Source organism: Meleagris gallopavo, chromosome 3, assembly GCF_905368555.1.
Source record: "Meleagris gallopavo chromosome 3, MGAL_WU_HG_1.1, whole genome shotgun sequence".
NCBI lineage: Eukaryota > Metazoa > Chordata > Aves > Galliformes > Phasianidae > Meleagris > Meleagris gallopavo.
The window spans coordinates 81,511,061-81,527,263 of NC_139406.1; the positions used below are offsets into that span (position 1 = coordinate 81,511,061).

At 35.6% G+C, this 16,203-nt stretch overlaps 1 protein-coding gene across 7 annotated transcripts in view; it reads left to right on the forward strand.

The window, feature by feature from the left end:
• COL14A1 (collagen type XIV alpha 1 chain) overlaps nucleotides 1-16,203 on the forward strand; it is a 116,901-nt gene that overhangs the window by 75,022 nt on the left and 25,676 nt on the right. For all 7 annotated transcript variants that reach the window (XM_010709269.4, XM_010709271.4, XM_010709270.4 and 4 more), the window contains exons 33-40: nucleotides 463-572; nucleotides 2,258-2,416; nucleotides 7,723-7,800; nucleotides 8,068-8,154; nucleotides 11,560-11,613; nucleotides 12,006-12,101; nucleotides 13,315-13,368; nucleotides 14,553-14,606. In XM_010709269.4, coding sequence (XP_010707571.1) covers nucleotides 463-572; nucleotides 2,258-2,416; nucleotides 7,723-7,800; nucleotides 8,068-8,154; nucleotides 11,560-11,613; nucleotides 12,006-12,101; nucleotides 13,315-13,368; nucleotides 14,553-14,606 — 692 coding nt within the window. The remainder of the gene's footprint in view (nucleotides 1-462; nucleotides 573-2,257; nucleotides 2,417-7,722; nucleotides 7,801-8,067; nucleotides 8,155-11,559; nucleotides 11,614-12,005; nucleotides 12,102-13,314; nucleotides 13,369-14,552; nucleotides 14,607-16,203) is intronic.

Below are 16,203 nucleotides of genomic sequence, written 5' to 3' on the forward strand. Positions count from 1 at the left end.
GGTTGATTATTGCCAATGTTTTAATCTTCTGCTAGAACAACTGCCTGAATCTCTGAAGGTTGTGGTTTCTGGTGGATATTTTATAGATTGAATGTAATTGAGCCTAATTTGGAGTTGGGAGTAAAATTTTGAGTACACTGGTGTAAACTGGGATTAATGACTCTGAAAGTGTTGTTAACATTGTCATTTTTCCACATAAAATTTTGACTTTTGCACTAGTTCTTCCTGTAAGTAAATTTCAAAATGTCAAACAAAATGGAATTCAATTTTTTAAACAGTTCTAGAAAAAACTGTTTGCCTGTGGTGTTTTTTTGTCTATGTGGCTTTTTTTTTTTTTTAATATCTTCTCTTAGACAATGGACATCTTTGATTTTTTTTGTTAAATAAAAAATTAACATTTTCAAATAGTGTATCAGGCCTTTTCTTTCTCTAACAATGAATTCTTATTCTTCCTCTTCACAGATGGTGGTAAAACTCTGACTTTCTTTAACTATGACTACAAAGGAGATTTTCAAACTGTGACTTTTGAAGGTCCTGAAATAAGAAAGATATTTTATGGGAGTTTTCATAAGGTTAGTAACACTAATAGTTAAATAACAATAATAATAATAATTTCCCATTCATTCTGGATGAGAAATTTTTATGCTTTAAAATCTTCCTTCATGTGATCATCCACCACAAAAAGAAATGTATTTTGCATGTTCAGAACCATTTACTAAACTTAAGTCTCTTTGCTATATTGAATCAACAAATAAATCAACAAATAAATCAACAAATAAAAACAAATCATTGTTTTTATGATGAAAATGATGTGGTCAATTTCAATCTCATGCTTTATGCCTATGTTTTAGAGTTGATTAAAAATACCTGCCTCTAGAATGTAGAATGTAGAAATTAATTGACTTTTGCTTTTAAAGTTTAGGTTTAGGAAGTGTCAACCAAAATGTAAAGAAAAAGTAAAGCAAAAAAAAGCTATCCTTCTTTTGATCAGAATTGTTATTTTTAAACATATTTTAAGGGGTTATGATGTGTTGAACTTGTCTTGGCTGTAAGAGATCTTGTAACATTATTTCCAAAAGCAAATGAGGTAATGTTGGGATTGAAGCACGTTTGTTGCAAAAGGTATTTTTGTGGTTCAATTTTATTTCTGACTTCTGTATCTTTCTCTTAAAAAAAGAAAGGGGGGACGACGACGACTATGGATTGTGGGATAGTACCCACAGAGCTTAATTTCTCTTTAACAACTCTAGACTTCTTTTTTACATGTGAGAGCAAAAGAAGAGATGGTAGGTCAGAGCAGAAGTCCAACAATCACTTTTTAAAGTCTTGCTTTGGAAGAATGTGTAAGATTATAGCAAAATTTCCTCTTAAATATTTTCTACATTTTCATTGATGATCCTTGTTATATGAGTTTGAAAGATATGAGACCAAACTCCGTGCTCCTGCTGAGCCCAGAGCAAAGCAGTTGCAGGAGTCATTCATGGATTTCTCTCCTCCACCTTTGGTTCTGAACTTCACATAGTGTACTGATATGGAGCAGATACTACATTTTTACCAGCTCTTCATCTGGACTCTCCCATGCCAGAAAATTTCTATTTCTTTTGCCTAACTGAGTTTTGCCAGTGACAGGACAATTGTGACAAGTATTGTTCTCTCTGCTGGGGATGTTTTTGCTCATCAGTGATGGAGAGCAGAGTGCAAGTCAAGGCAGAAGGAAGAAAGTTTATATGCTCAGCTTTTCTGTAATGTACTTGATGGGATTTGATATTCTTTCAGTGTAAAAACTTCACTGGTTTTCCTTTGTGGTGATATATAATATACAGAGCAACTTTTACTGCTTAGTTTTGGCTTTGCAAGCAGCTATAAAGGTGAAATCCAATACTATGTAGAAGGATCATACAGGGCCCAGGAAATATTACTGACTACAAAAATCAAAGGTTCTGAGAGATCTGGGTGATTTGTGAACCTTATACAGTCCTTTTGTCAGTGGTAAATTATTTTCTCCTGAGTAAATTAGGGAAGTTGCCAGTTTTTACACAGATGTTCCTTAAGCAGAGAAATTCATTAAGCAGATTAGAATCACGGAGTAATTCAGGTTGGAAGGGACCTCTAGAGGCCATCTACATTAGTTGCTATGGATTAGTCTCAGTTTGGTTAGCAAACATGAAATTAGGAACTCATTTCAAAAAATGCCCAGCACGTTAATATGTTTATATGTGCTCCTTTGCTATGTTAAACCATATTTTCTTTTCTTTAGCTGCATGTTGTTATCAGCAAGACTACAGCCAAAATAATTATTGACTGCAAAGAAGCAGGTGAGAAGACCATTAATGCAGCAGGGAACATTAGTTCTGATGGCATAGAAGTGCTGGGAAGAATGGTCAGATCCAGAGGACCAAGAGACAACTCTGCGCCAGTGAGTAGAATAAGAACAATTTTTTAAACCATTTGAAAATCCTAAAAACAAGCATTTGGGATCTTTGCATTTTAAGTTGAAGCAGAATGAACTTGTATTTGAAACAGAAGAACTCCATAATTTCAGAAATTCTACAAAAGCTTGCAACAGTTCTGAGCTTGAGTAAAAATTATTTATAATATTTTACATCTCATCAGACATTCTCAAACACATCCACAAACACAGTCAAATATATTTGGTTATGGCTTTTGTTCCAAATTGTATTGCACAGAGAAATATAATATATAAATCACTTACCTGGAATGTTTGAACTTTATTTTTAATAATAACTGTGCCGTGTCCCTTATCACCTCCTACTTTTTGTCCCCATGCACACTTTCTGTTCATTAAATAGTTCAACTTATTTGACACATACTGCCCCCAGAAGCCTCTGCCTTAGTATATCTATTTCTTAATGACTTCAATATCTAAATATTAAGATATTTAAAAATGAGAAAGATTCTCCCCAAATTATGTCTTTAATTCCTCTGAAATTGTTATGCTAGAAAAAAATAGTCTTTTTTTTTTTTTTTTTTTTTTTTTGCATGACAATTCATGGGATTCTTTCCATTTTGCCTTAGATAACTTCAAGTTTTGTTTGGTCTTTTAGGTAGATTTAATTGCTGAGGGAGAACTGCCAGGCTGGTGAGAATCTTGGGAAGGCTTCTTTGCTGAGCAACATTGTTTGCTGATTTTCTTTGAACTTTGTTGATTCTAGAGAGGGGTTAGCATAGAATGTGAACCTTGAACTCAAGGCTTGATTTGAATAGGAATGAAGTTTCAAAAACATATTGACTTGTTATTATATGCAAGTGCTCTTCTAGTCAAAAATGAGCCCTCAAAATACCTCTCTGTGCACAAAAAAAAGAGCCCTTAGTGCTCAAACTTGCAGATAATAATTATATCAAGTCTGTAAAGACAATTATACAGAGAAACTTTTGTAGTCACTTCCCAATAGAAACAGAAAAAGGGCAAGCTTAGAAAAACTTGGAATTAAAGAAGGCTTTGTAAAGAGAAGTGGAAAGAAATTGTGTCTTTTGTTAGAACACAGGAATCTATAAAAGATAATTTGGATTACCCACTCACTGAAAAATTTAGTTTTGTTCACATGAACAGTAAAGCTTACGTAAAACTAAAAATGTGTAGTTGAAGATGTAATTCCTATACTCTGTGCAGCTGTAGATGCCTTGAAGTTTTACTAAGTTACAGGCAGGTCAAGAAAGCATACAAATAATATTCTTTAAAATCTCAGTTCTGCACATTGTGTTCATCCTGAATAGAACTTGTGTGGATGGTTCATATTTAAGACAAGAATGAAGTGGTATCTTCTTCAAAAATTAGAGGGCATCAAAGGAAATTAGTAGGAGTAGTAGTAAGAGAGTGACCCTTCACACAACAGGTATTTATCAGTGCTGCTTCTTTATGTAGAATTTTGTGTATGCCAAATATTAATAATTTTGGAGATGTCTTGACAAATTAGTGGAAAGGAAATAGTGGTGTTACTAACTGTGGGGAAAAAAACAAATGTGGGGCAGGGAATCCCTGATCTGAATGTCTTGGGAAGATAGTAGACTGTATGGGAGGCTTAGATCTTTGTACTTCATTGGATTTCACATGTTCCACTGTTGAAAATGGAGTACTGGGATTTAGTCTGTCCCAGTAGCTTCATAGTTTTAAGGGGCTTATAATGTCATGTGTATAACAAAAATAAAAATTTTGAAAATTGTTTTAATTTGATATGAAAATTGGAATTTTTGAATAGTTCAGTGCTTGCTTGTGACCATGTCTACGTAGAATAGTTTAACATTTTTAGAATGGTTTTAGTGTGTTTTTTTTAATCAATAAAAGCCAATATAACTGAAGCCAACAAAATAATATGAATATTGAAATTCTGAATGCTGTCCAGCAGCACATTCATAATATGATGGGTGAATAATTGACTGGTTAGGCTCAAAAGGGTTATAAGAAATAGAGTTACATCTGGCTGGGGTCCAGTCAATACTGGAATTGTGCAGAGCTCCACTTTAGGGACAGTTCTCTTTAAAGTTCTCTTTAATATTTTCATAAATTGCATGAACACAGGACTTGAATGTATGCACAGTAAGGTCGCAGGTGACACTCAACTGGGAGGAACTGCTGACTGCCTCAAAGGTTGAGAGGCCTTAACAAATTGAAGGGGTGGGCAATCATCAATCACATGATATTTAATAAGAGCAAGTTCTATATTGTGCATCTGGGATAGGACAGCCCTGGATATATGTACAGATTGGGGGATAAGAGGCCAGAGAGCTGTCTTCTAGGACCAGAACTGGGAGTTCTGGTTGACAGCATGTGAAATACGAGTCAGCAGTGTGCCTTGGCAGCCAAAAGGGCCAACTGTGGCATGGAGTGCATGAGTCCAGCCAGGACTCTGCTCTGCACTGGTGAGGCCTCACCTTGAGCACTGTGTGCTGTTTTGGATGCCACAATAGATAAAGGACACAAAATTAATAGAGGAAGTCCAAAGAAGAGCTATGAAGATGGTGAAGGGTCTAGAGGGGAAGATGTATGGAGAGCATCTGAAGTTACCTGGTTTGTTCAGCCCAGAGCAGAAGGGGTAGAGGGTGGGGCTTCATGGTAGCTTACAGCTCCTCACAAGGGGAGCAAAGGGGCAATGCTGATCTCTGCTCTATGGTGACAGCGATAAGACCCGAGAGAATGGCATGGAGCTGTGTTAGGAGAGAGTCAGGTTGTGTACTGTGAAAAGGTTCTTCACCAGAGGGTGGTCAGGCACTGGCACAGGCTCCCCAGGACAATGGTCTTGGCACTAAGCCTCTTGGAGTTCAGGAAGCATTTGGACATGGCTCTCCAAAATAAGGTTTGATTTTCATGTGGTCCTATGTGAATCCAGAAGCTGGACTTGATTATACTTGTGAATCCCTTCCAAGTCAAGATATTCTGTGGTTTGTCAAACAATTTTGAGGGAATATACCCCAAATTAGAGTTTTTTGTCCTGCTGATGAGTGTGGTATGCTACAGTTCAATGAACAGACAAACATTTATCTGAGACAGACTGAACAGAAAAGGAATTAGGCTAAACACGCATAGCCCTTTCAACAGCCCTTAACAGTGGGACATCTCTGGGTTAGAAGTTCCAAACATCTAGAGAAGAGAAACCTAACCTTGACAAGAAGCAAATACTGTTCTTTATTCCTTCAATGGGATTGAATAAAAAGTCTGGCTTTAAAACAGTTTACTTACAAATCACAACTTTTTTTCTTTACTCATGCTTCCTTTTCATCAATATTTGTCTTGTTTTACCTCCACGTGTGTGTGATGCTAAAAGAATTAAGATTTGATGTTTTCTTTTGTTGGGAATGCTTTGCAGAACTGTACCCTGATCAGATAAAGATGAGTAGACTTTTCTGTATTACTGATTTTGCTTGCAGTATTGGAGATCTAGAAAGCAAAATTTATATGAATACTCAGAATTATGAATAAAAGGCTAATGGTAGCAAAGAAAGCTTTGTTGAGTTATTTAGCTTGAGTCAGAGCAACCCACGTAATATTTTAAAATAGCAGTACTGAGTCATTCAACATTTGAATGGTGAATACAACAATTCAGAGAATGTCTATTTGCTCTTTATTTTACACCAACATATTCTATCACTATGGATCTCTGGACTGTTTGATCCAGTATATGAATGTGTATATGCTCCTGTGTAGGACTGCATAAATTTAACCAGTTATGTCAGACTTCCATTGTTTAGGATATGAGAGTAGCTTGGGACAGACTGATTTATGGAAAAAGTGGAAATACTGCTTACATCTGACCCTGAAATGATTTCTGCACAACCAGCTGAGGTGTTTCTGCAGTCCTTTTCAGAGATGTCTGATCTGCATAAGTGTAGTACCATGTAAATGCCAAAGGTCATTCTGAGTTAAGCAAATTAATGAGTCTTCCTGGAATTAGTAGCCCTGAGATGTGTAATGGAGAAATGTCTAAGTGGCTCCACGTGGAGCCAGCATGGATTTGAAACATCCAGGGACACAGAACTTTGACTCAGGCTAGATCTTTGTAGACCCAACCTATAAATGTTCAGAACTTCCCTTCATGCTGCACTTTAACAGCTAATCTACTGGCAAATAAGGAGAAATTCTATGTATGTGAAAGTATTCCTTTGTTTAAAATACAGTAGTTGACTTATGTAAGAAAAAAATGAAGCAAAATCAAAGGTACCCATTTCTATTTTGTTTTAACACCTTTAGAAGCAATGAAGTTTTAAAGCTTTTCAAATCCTTAGCTTCATTCCTCTGTTCCGGTTTTAAAATAATGCCACCAAAAATAATAATTTACAATTACTTAAATGAAAATAATAGCAAAACTAAAGATCATTCTTCTATCTCTAGCCATTCCTCAATATTTTTAACATATGGGGCTAATTTAATGGGCTGTTCTGTTCTGTTCCCTTCTCTATTCAGTATGCAAGTAAATGACGCATGGAGAAAGAATAGAAATAGAAACTGAGTAAAGCTTCATCTCTCTAGACCCATTTTTTATTCAGATCAAGGCTGTAATGGAGACACTTGGTTTTACCATTGAGTCCTATTTAGTATATTGCTTCTGACTACCTGGCAGCTGTAATTTTTACCAAATGTTTGTGTTCCTGTAGATTAAATTCTTGTCCATAGCATGTTCCCAGACATGAGGTGGGAATTTTTCTTTCTGACCACAGTTGTCATGCAGCAAGCTTTTCATTTGTAACTTTTCACTGCCTGAGGATAATATGGATAAAAGCAGGCACATTCTAAAATAAAATAGAACTGGAGAAGATGATAAATATTATCTGTGGCTCAGTTCCAGTGTAAGTAATATGCTACAGGAGATCTTGTTCCAGATAAAATCTGAGAACCAGACAAGTGGAATATTTTGAGGAGTTGAGCTCTCTTACACCTGTCTCTTCATGCCTCCTTTGCAGGAACAAAGTATTGGGAAGCACCATTGGACAAAACCAATGGGTCGGGGAGGTGAAGACAATCAAACGCCTACAGCATTTCACACTGAACAGCTTTGCTCAATCAATATCATATCTGATAGTTGGACACGTGAACATAAGCCCTTTTACAGTCTAAGTTAGCATATTTGTGACTAGCTGTTCTAAGTTGATGGCCATTTCTCTGTCTAGACTGAGTACTTGAATTAAGGCAGTTTTTCTTGCTGATGGCTCTATTTTGTGCTGATCTTACAACTAACAATCATCTTGTATATCATCCTTATTTTGAAACAGTTGCAATTGCAGATGTTTGACATTGTTTGTGCTACCTCATGGGCCAATCGAGACAAATGCTGTGAGCTTCCTGGCTTGGTAAGAAATTTATTTCATTAACTGTACAATTTACTTCTTTTCTTCCTTTTATTGAGACAAATGTTTTAAAGGAAATGTTTGGTTAAGTATTTTCAAAAAAGTCCAGGTGTACTTGGATTACTTGTCCTACTGAAAGGACAAAAATATTTCTAAATCAAGTAAGCTGTTTTAAGGCACCTGTGTATCATTATTTTTCAGTTTATAAAATTCTTATTTCTGAAACAAAGTTCTGTACATAAGTCTCATCTATTCTTGATCTTTCCATAGAGAGATGAGGACAATTGCCCTGCCCTTCCTCATGCCTGTTCCTGTTCAGAAGCTAATAAGGGTCCCCTGGGACCTCCAGGACCACCGGTAAGACTTTATTCAGGCTTCTAGCCAACTGTACCAAGTTGTCCATGTGCCACCTTTATTCCAATGTAAACATACTGAAATTGTGTAACTAATAAGATTAAATTAATTTCAAGTATCTTTAAGGTGGTACATTGACATTCTATTTAGAGTAAAGATACTAAGGAAAAAAAAAAACAACTTCTCACTCAGTCAAATTTCTAATAGTTAAGAAGAAGGCCCGAAGCATTTAGGGAATTGGAAGTTTTTCTAGCTTGTCAGTGAATGATGAGTTATACAATCTTAAAACTTCCCTGTACTTTGTGATGTTACTTTGCTAGTGTTCTTCTCAGCATTTACTGTGTGAATGTTCAGCAGGTGTTTTATGTTTCTTATGTAACAAGTAGAACTAGATAGTCTCATCTAGAAGACAAATATTTTACTTTCCAACTCAGTTGTAGTATCTTAGGAAGTATCTTAGGAAGAGTAAATCGTTCTTTCTCCTAGCTTATGGAAGAACTCAGATAATAGATCAGACTAGACAATTGAGATGTGGGTGATCTGAATTCAGATAACTCAATCTCACATCACATGGCTGATTTTTGTCAGTTTAGAAAAGTTGTTTGTAGAACGTTCATGTGTTTTTTCTTTCACAAACAGATTACTAACTCTGATTGGCATCTTAGGGCTGCTTGCTAAACTAGCTTGACATAAGGCCCTCTTATGACCAAATTCTATCTTCATGTTTCTCTGCTCATAGTCTTCTGAATGATATAAGAGCATGTTTTGAAGGGAAAGAGACAGTGAAGAATGTAAAGGAAAATAAATGTTTTGAAAAGATTTTAAAGTTCACAAATTACATAAGATCAACAATTCAGACATCACATCTTTTTTTGCAAGAACTGTGCTTCAAGGTTTAGGTACAAAAACTTGAAAAAGAACTTGAAAAGGAGAAATTTCACTGAAGATGTGTGTCTTGAACAAGGGAAAAATTACTGTGTTCTCCTATTCGAATATAGGTTATGAGTCAAGTATGGATTGAGATTTTAATTCCTTTATATAGTTTCCAGTGTGTTTCTTTACAGGGGGATAATTCATATGAGTCCTTTTACCACGTTTCTCAGAAAAATAAAAAATGTTTAAAAATTATTTGAATGGAAGGATGTGTTGTAACAGTTCAGAATGCATATAGGTCAAGAAATGCCAAAGCTTAATTCAGCAATAAATAATCTGTTTTTATTTATTGTATCTAAGATTAACAATAATTTGATTAAGATAGTTCCCTACAACAGGAGGTTTAAAATCAAGCAGAAAAGTCACAGAATCCTAGAATTGTTTATGTTGGAAGGGACTCTTAAAGGTCATTTAGTCCTCTGCAATGAATATGGACATTTACAGTGAGATCAAGTTGCTCAGATCTTGGTCCGGCCTGACTTTGAATGTTTCCAGGGAGGGATCAACCACTACCTCTCTGGGCAACCTGTTCCAGTGCTTCACTACCCTTACTGTAAAAAAAAATATTTTATCTTATCTCCAATTTAATTTCCCTTCTTTTAGTTTGAAACTGTCTCACCTTTTCCTATCACAACAAGACCTTGCAGAAGAGTCTGTCCCCTTCTTTCCTATCATTGTCTAGGCAGGGGGAGAATGTAATTCTAGAATTCAGCCTCTTTTGAATGATTTTTATTTATGTATTTATTTATTTATTTTTGCCAGACAGTTACATGGCATATGGCTCAGGAAATATGTATGAGGTCTGCGAAAAAGCAGAGCAAGAAAAAACAACTCACTGTTCTTTTCTGAGCTAACCAAGAGTCAGTCACATTGCTTTGTCTGGTCAGTAGGTCAGTACTTCTCTGGGTCATTAAAACATCATGTGACTTCTCACAAAGCCAGGGATTTTTCTGTTTTAGGGATCAGAATTCTTCTATGTAGCCAGTTTTAGATATTGTACCAAAAAAGATTCACAATAAAAGGCTTCCATTTGTTTGGGACTGTATCTCTGGAAATATTATTTGTGATTACTTAGAAAGTGGATCATTTTAGATCAGACAAAGTATTGTTTAGAGTTAAGATTATCTGGAAGTTTTCATTATGGGTTACAGTTTTTATGCCTTAATCTGCCAGAATTTGATCATGCAGTCTGAAATTCTGCATGTAGAACTAAGATAGCACACAAACCTAATGTCTGCATTGTGTAAGGAGAGCTGCAGAACTCGAGAGTGAAGAAGGAGACACAAAATATTATTGGATCACTTGGAGAAGTTTAATTGTAATGAAAAGCTTTCAGTACTTCATTGGTTTTAACTAACCAAAAAAGCTAAAGAGTTGAATTCATAACGGATGATTAAGAGTTGTTTCTTGTGGAAGTACTGACTACAAAGAAGTTTTTTAACATAACAGAAAAGACATAACAAGAAATCTTGGCTAGAACTAGAAGTCAAAGAAATGACAGATTTGATATTATTATACAATCTTATTAATGCTGGGATTTAACCACTAAAACTAGTTTATGGGAAAAATAAGGGAAGCTCTTATGATGTTTTCAACTTAAATCAATGCTTTTCTGGAATTTGTGCTTTTGCTGTGCTAGGATTACTAGGCTCAAAACCAGACTCATTGTGAATCTTAAAGCATATGATTCAGTTACAATGCCTAGTTGTACACAGTCCTTTTTGACTACAAAGAAGGGCAGTCTCTCTGTAATGCTCATATCCCAAGAGATAAAGGAATACACTCAAGTGAAGGAAGAGGGAAATTGACCTGAAAAAATGTGAAAAACAATCTTTATGCTGTCCTGGAGGATAAAGCACATCCAACATGTATATGCAAAACACATTCATGGCAGCCATCCATAGGTATATGCAACTCCAGTGTCTCAGATGATACTAATAAAAATGGCAACATTGGATTAATAAATGATTAACAGATGTAGGCACCACTGAAGAAAATAAAAAAGACAAAAATAGGCAAAATATTATTTGCCTAAGTATAACACTAAATTTGGCCATAGTAAATTTAGTAGATACTGGAGTTGTCCTTGGTGAAAAATATTCCTTAGGAATTGAAACTCACCCTTTAACAATGATCCTGAGGAGAATGGAGATATGCAGGAGGTTTCAGCAACTGAAGGGGAACCCATGGCCACATGTATGCACTTCTATCCCTATTGTAGCTTTCAGTGTTATTTTGATACTTAGTGTGTGTGCTTTCTTGGCTCTGAAAATTAGTTACATCTGCATTTGTATCTGCTCCTATGTATGACCACACTGAAGTATGTTCTTAGTTTAATTACTCCAGTGAAAGGATCTGGACAGCATATTCACTATGATTCAAGAACAGGAAAGAAACGTTTGGGCTTCTCTAGATTTTGTTTTTATTTATTTGATAGTTTTGGTTTGCAGAAAGTCCTGTGCTTCTACTTTACAGGGTGGTCCAGGTGTCAGAGGTGCCAAAGGTCATCGTGGAGATCCAGGTCCAAAGGTACAGCACTTTACAGTTGTCAGATACACAGATTCTTGGTTTATTTCTGCTGCATGTAAAACATGAAATGAATCCCAGATTCTCTACTGTTGCTGGGGAAAATGCATAGTGAAATGCCATTGGTGTTTCATGTGTCTCTTTTCATAACAATCACTTGTCATGTGTGCTTCTTGATAAAAGACATAAAATTCAGAATGCTGCTATAGTAGCATAATTTATTTATTTATTTATTTATAAAGGAGCCATGCCTTTTTAAAATGGAACACTAACTGTTCACTCAAATGCTAACTCATATTTCAGATGTTTCTGAATCTATCAGTACTTAATTCTTCAAACAGAAGCTGCCTTTGTCCATATGATAGGAGTTTAACTTATGTCCTGTGCTACTTTAGGGACCAGATGGACCTCGAGGTGAAATTGGTGTTCCTGGACCTCAAGGACCTCCAGGACCACAAGGACCTAGTGGACTTTCTATTCAAGGCCTTCCAGTGAGACCTATAAAAACAACAGGGTTTTTTTCTGTGTTTTGGACAGCATATATCTTAGATTAGACCAAAATGTCTTTTGGTGTCCTGATCAGAATCTGCATTTCAGTATTTGAGGAGAAGTTGCATATTTGCGTTTAACCTACAGTGGGACAGGTTTAATGCCAGCATTCCAGTTTGCACCTGGAGATGAACTTCTGGTTAGCTGGAGGAATTTAATCAGTTTGGTGTGACTCAGGTATGAGCCTTGAGACAAGTGAAAAAAGAATCGTGGTAGGGGAGTAACATGGCCCCGTACCAAATTGTTAATATTTAATCTTTCTTCTAGTTGTGGTATTGCTCATTGCAGATCAGTTCTGACTTGAAAGGTATTCCTAAGCAAGAACACTGTATTTGCTGCCAAAACTGAGCAATAGTATTCACTGCACTTACAGAGTCTGTCATCACAGGAGATGATTAGGCCTGGAACTTGCAAAGCTCTTGTGAAATAATATCAGAATTTCATCATAAACACAATTGGCAGAACAATGAACCAACAGGACAAATTTATTTTATATCCATCTCCAGTAGATACATACACACAAGTCCTGAAAGATATCGTAACTTTTTTTTCTGCTAGTCTTGTTTCATAATTTTACTGTTATAATACCCTTTCTTTTTTCTACTGCACTACAATAAAAATATAACAAAGTAATTTCTTAAAACTACATAATCTTGATGCTGTCATCAGGGAGTAATACAGAATACCTTAATTATAAAATCAGTTTTTTTCATAGAGGAAATGTGTTATGACAGAATTTAGTTAAAATTAGCTTATTATCTGGAAAAGTGTACCGTTGTCGTACATGTATTCTGTAGAGATCCAGTGGTTTCATCATTAGTGCTCCTGAGTACTGAAATGAAATAGATTTTGAACAGGAAAGAAAGAAACAACTACATTTTTGTGACATAATGGCTATACTTCTCTCAGCTTAATTCCGAAGTCTTTTAAAGTAAATTTCATAGTCTTTGTTTTTTTATATTTGTTAATTTCGTTTAAATTTTTTTCAAATCAAGTTTAAAGGTTTGCTTTCAGCTGGAAAAGTAGCCTTGTTTTCTGTTTGTTTGTATGCTTGTTGGTTGATTGTTTTTTTTTCCTAAAGATGCTGATAAGAACTATTATAAATAGGAAAGTAACCATATATTTGAGTTACTATGGGTGCTTCTTAATCTGCAGGGGCCACCAGGTGAAAAGGGAGAGAAAGGAGATCTTGGTTTTCCTGGCCTGCAGGTATTCTCTGTTATTGTTTGACCTGTCGCTTAGTAAGTTTGTGTTGAATTGACACCATTGTGAGTTTAAGGCACATATCCAAAACTGCTGAGAAGTGTGTTGTCATGGTAAATTCCAATGGATATTTAGAAGCAGGAATCTAGGGTATGCTGGTATGCAGTGACCAAATTGTTCAGGGTCTGAAGAACTGATTATTTTCTCGACCTTCTTAAACGCTGAACGTTGGGTTTGTAGCAACTTAGAAACTATTGACTTTTAAATTCCTGTTTATGTAGTGAATTATTGGTAACATCTGCTTATTTTCACTTTAAGAATAGTAAATTCCTCCTGGAATTATATAGGAGGACATATCAGGCAGTTATTATTTTTTTTTTAAGGTATCATTCACAAGATCAGCATATTAAAAACTGTAATTTTCAGTGAATCTTAATCTTAATTCATGTCTAGTATTTAGAAAGGGCATTCCAATTGATTGCTGCTTCCCAGGATCACTTTTCTTTTTTCAAACAGTTTTCTTCTCATTATATCCTTCCAGTATTTGTTGGTTGTTAACAGGTTCCCCCCTCTTGTTCATATATGTTAGGGACAGTAAACTCATGCAATCTTTCATAAATCAGTTTTGTCAGCCTTCTGGACCACCACAGTAATGGCTGCTCTGCTGCTTTCATGAGCCAGAGAATGAGATTTCATTTGAACAACGTGGAGCTGTGCTGGACATAATTTGTAATCATACTTAGGCCATTTCATATTGCTACAATGACTTCAAACAGTATAGTACCAGGCTTTGTTTTAGAAAAGAGAAGTAGAAATAGCATTTATGCCTTCAGGTTAAGATACTGATTCATGCAGTAAGAGTCATACTGACACAACACTGGAATGATGCAGATTTCTTTACAACTTAGCAGCGCAGGAAGGCTGATGTGACTCCATTGTCAGTGTTCTTAACAGAGGATTGTAGTGAGGGAGTGTGAATGAGTGTGCATTTTAACAAAATGTATTTAAGCATCCCTCATTTCACAGAAATACCTTCATTTCTGAACTAACTCTTCTATGGCCCCATCCATTATCAATTTTCTAGTTCCTCTCATTTGTGAAAAAGCATGCCATACAGTTAAATTGGAAAGTGATTTTGTTGCATTCTGTTGAGTTGATCTCATCATTGGTTCTCCCTTTATAATGCTTAGGGTGTCCCAGGAGCATCAGGTTCACCTGGAAGAGATGGAGCTCAAGGTCAAAGGGTAAGGTAAAATAAACTTGTGTTTGTTTTAAAAGATGCCATTCCATAATGGATATGTTTCCTAGCATGGCCGATTTATTGTAGCTTATGTCACTTAAGTTCTGTTGTTTCTGGAGACCTGTATCTCTGTGCCAGAAGAGATGGCAGAGATAGGGTGGAGTATTTTTCATCTGCTAAATCAAGGTTGACTAATACTAGGTGAGCAGTGCACCGTGTCTGCACCTAATGCCTTTTATAGGAATGGACGTTGCTTGTGTCCAGCACCACCAATTAGCTTCATTTGCTTATATGTTTAAAATTAGATGGTGGATAAGTGTTACACAATAAGCATGCAATCAAATGATCTAGCTAATTACTGAATAATGAAGACAATTGCAAAGGCATCTTACATTGAATGTGAACACATGTTGAAATTACTGATGAGAGGAAAATTTGAATAAGAATATGAAAGTTTGGTCAACCTCATTCTGCCTCTAGTAGAACAAATGAAAATAAGTCTGTCTAGGAATCAGTAAAAGACAAATCTTCATATTTATGTGTATAGTTAAACTATAAATTAAACCTTTCTGCTTGGGAAGACTTTCATTATTAGTTAGGTGCTAGAAGGCGATTGTTAGCATAGAACAAGGTTACTGTATACAGCAGAAGGTCACTATTAACTATGACTTTTCAATTACCTTTTTTCGGATATTGTAGTATAACTCATTTCTGGTAAATCTGAACCTTCTTTGGATTTCTGGCATTTACCTGTGAACATGTTATAAAAGTACATATGTATCTCTATAATTATATGTGTACTTGAGTTCATTACTGTGAATTTAAACATGTGCTTAAATACTTTCACTGTTGTGAGTTTAAGCAAGTAATTTAAGTATGTAAATTATTCCACTGAATTTGCTGTAGTTTTTAAGCAATGCATGGATGTTTTTCCTCTAAAATAAAGAAATTAATTTTATTAAGATAAAGACTTGCACAGCATTATCTTCGGATGAATAATTTTCTAATCAGATGAATAGACTTATAATTTTAATTAACTTGTAATGAAATATGAAGATAAATGTATTCCTTTTCCTACTTTATCGTACTGTAATGCTGCCTTCTATAGAGAAGCTCAATTTTTACATGATTTTAATCTCTTCTCTTTGGCTGTATTGTATCTTTTCCCCTAAGTTCCCTTAGCTTGGTATCACCTATTCATCTCCATGTTAGTAAAGATTTGGAGCCTGATGGACATTTGGATTTTTGCCACAGTACTTGGCTAATCTTGGTCATAGCCAAGTTGAAGTGATTTTGTTCTAGAAGTTGTTTATGTGAGTGACATGTACCCCCTCTTTTTCATTCCTGATCACTAGTTAAACTGAGCGTTTTGCAATTCAGGATGAAAAGTACCCAGAGTTTTTACTTTATGCTATAGCTAGCATCATTGCAGTAGAGTCACTCAGCCCTATCTGTGTTAGGCAGCAGTTCAGAATTAACCTGGTTCTCCTACGTATGGATCTCAGTGGGTTGATACAGAGAAATTATGTTTCTGAGAAAAGCATGGGGTAAGACTAGTGCAGCAAACATTTTTGGTGCAATCTGGAAGGGGCATGCAGTGC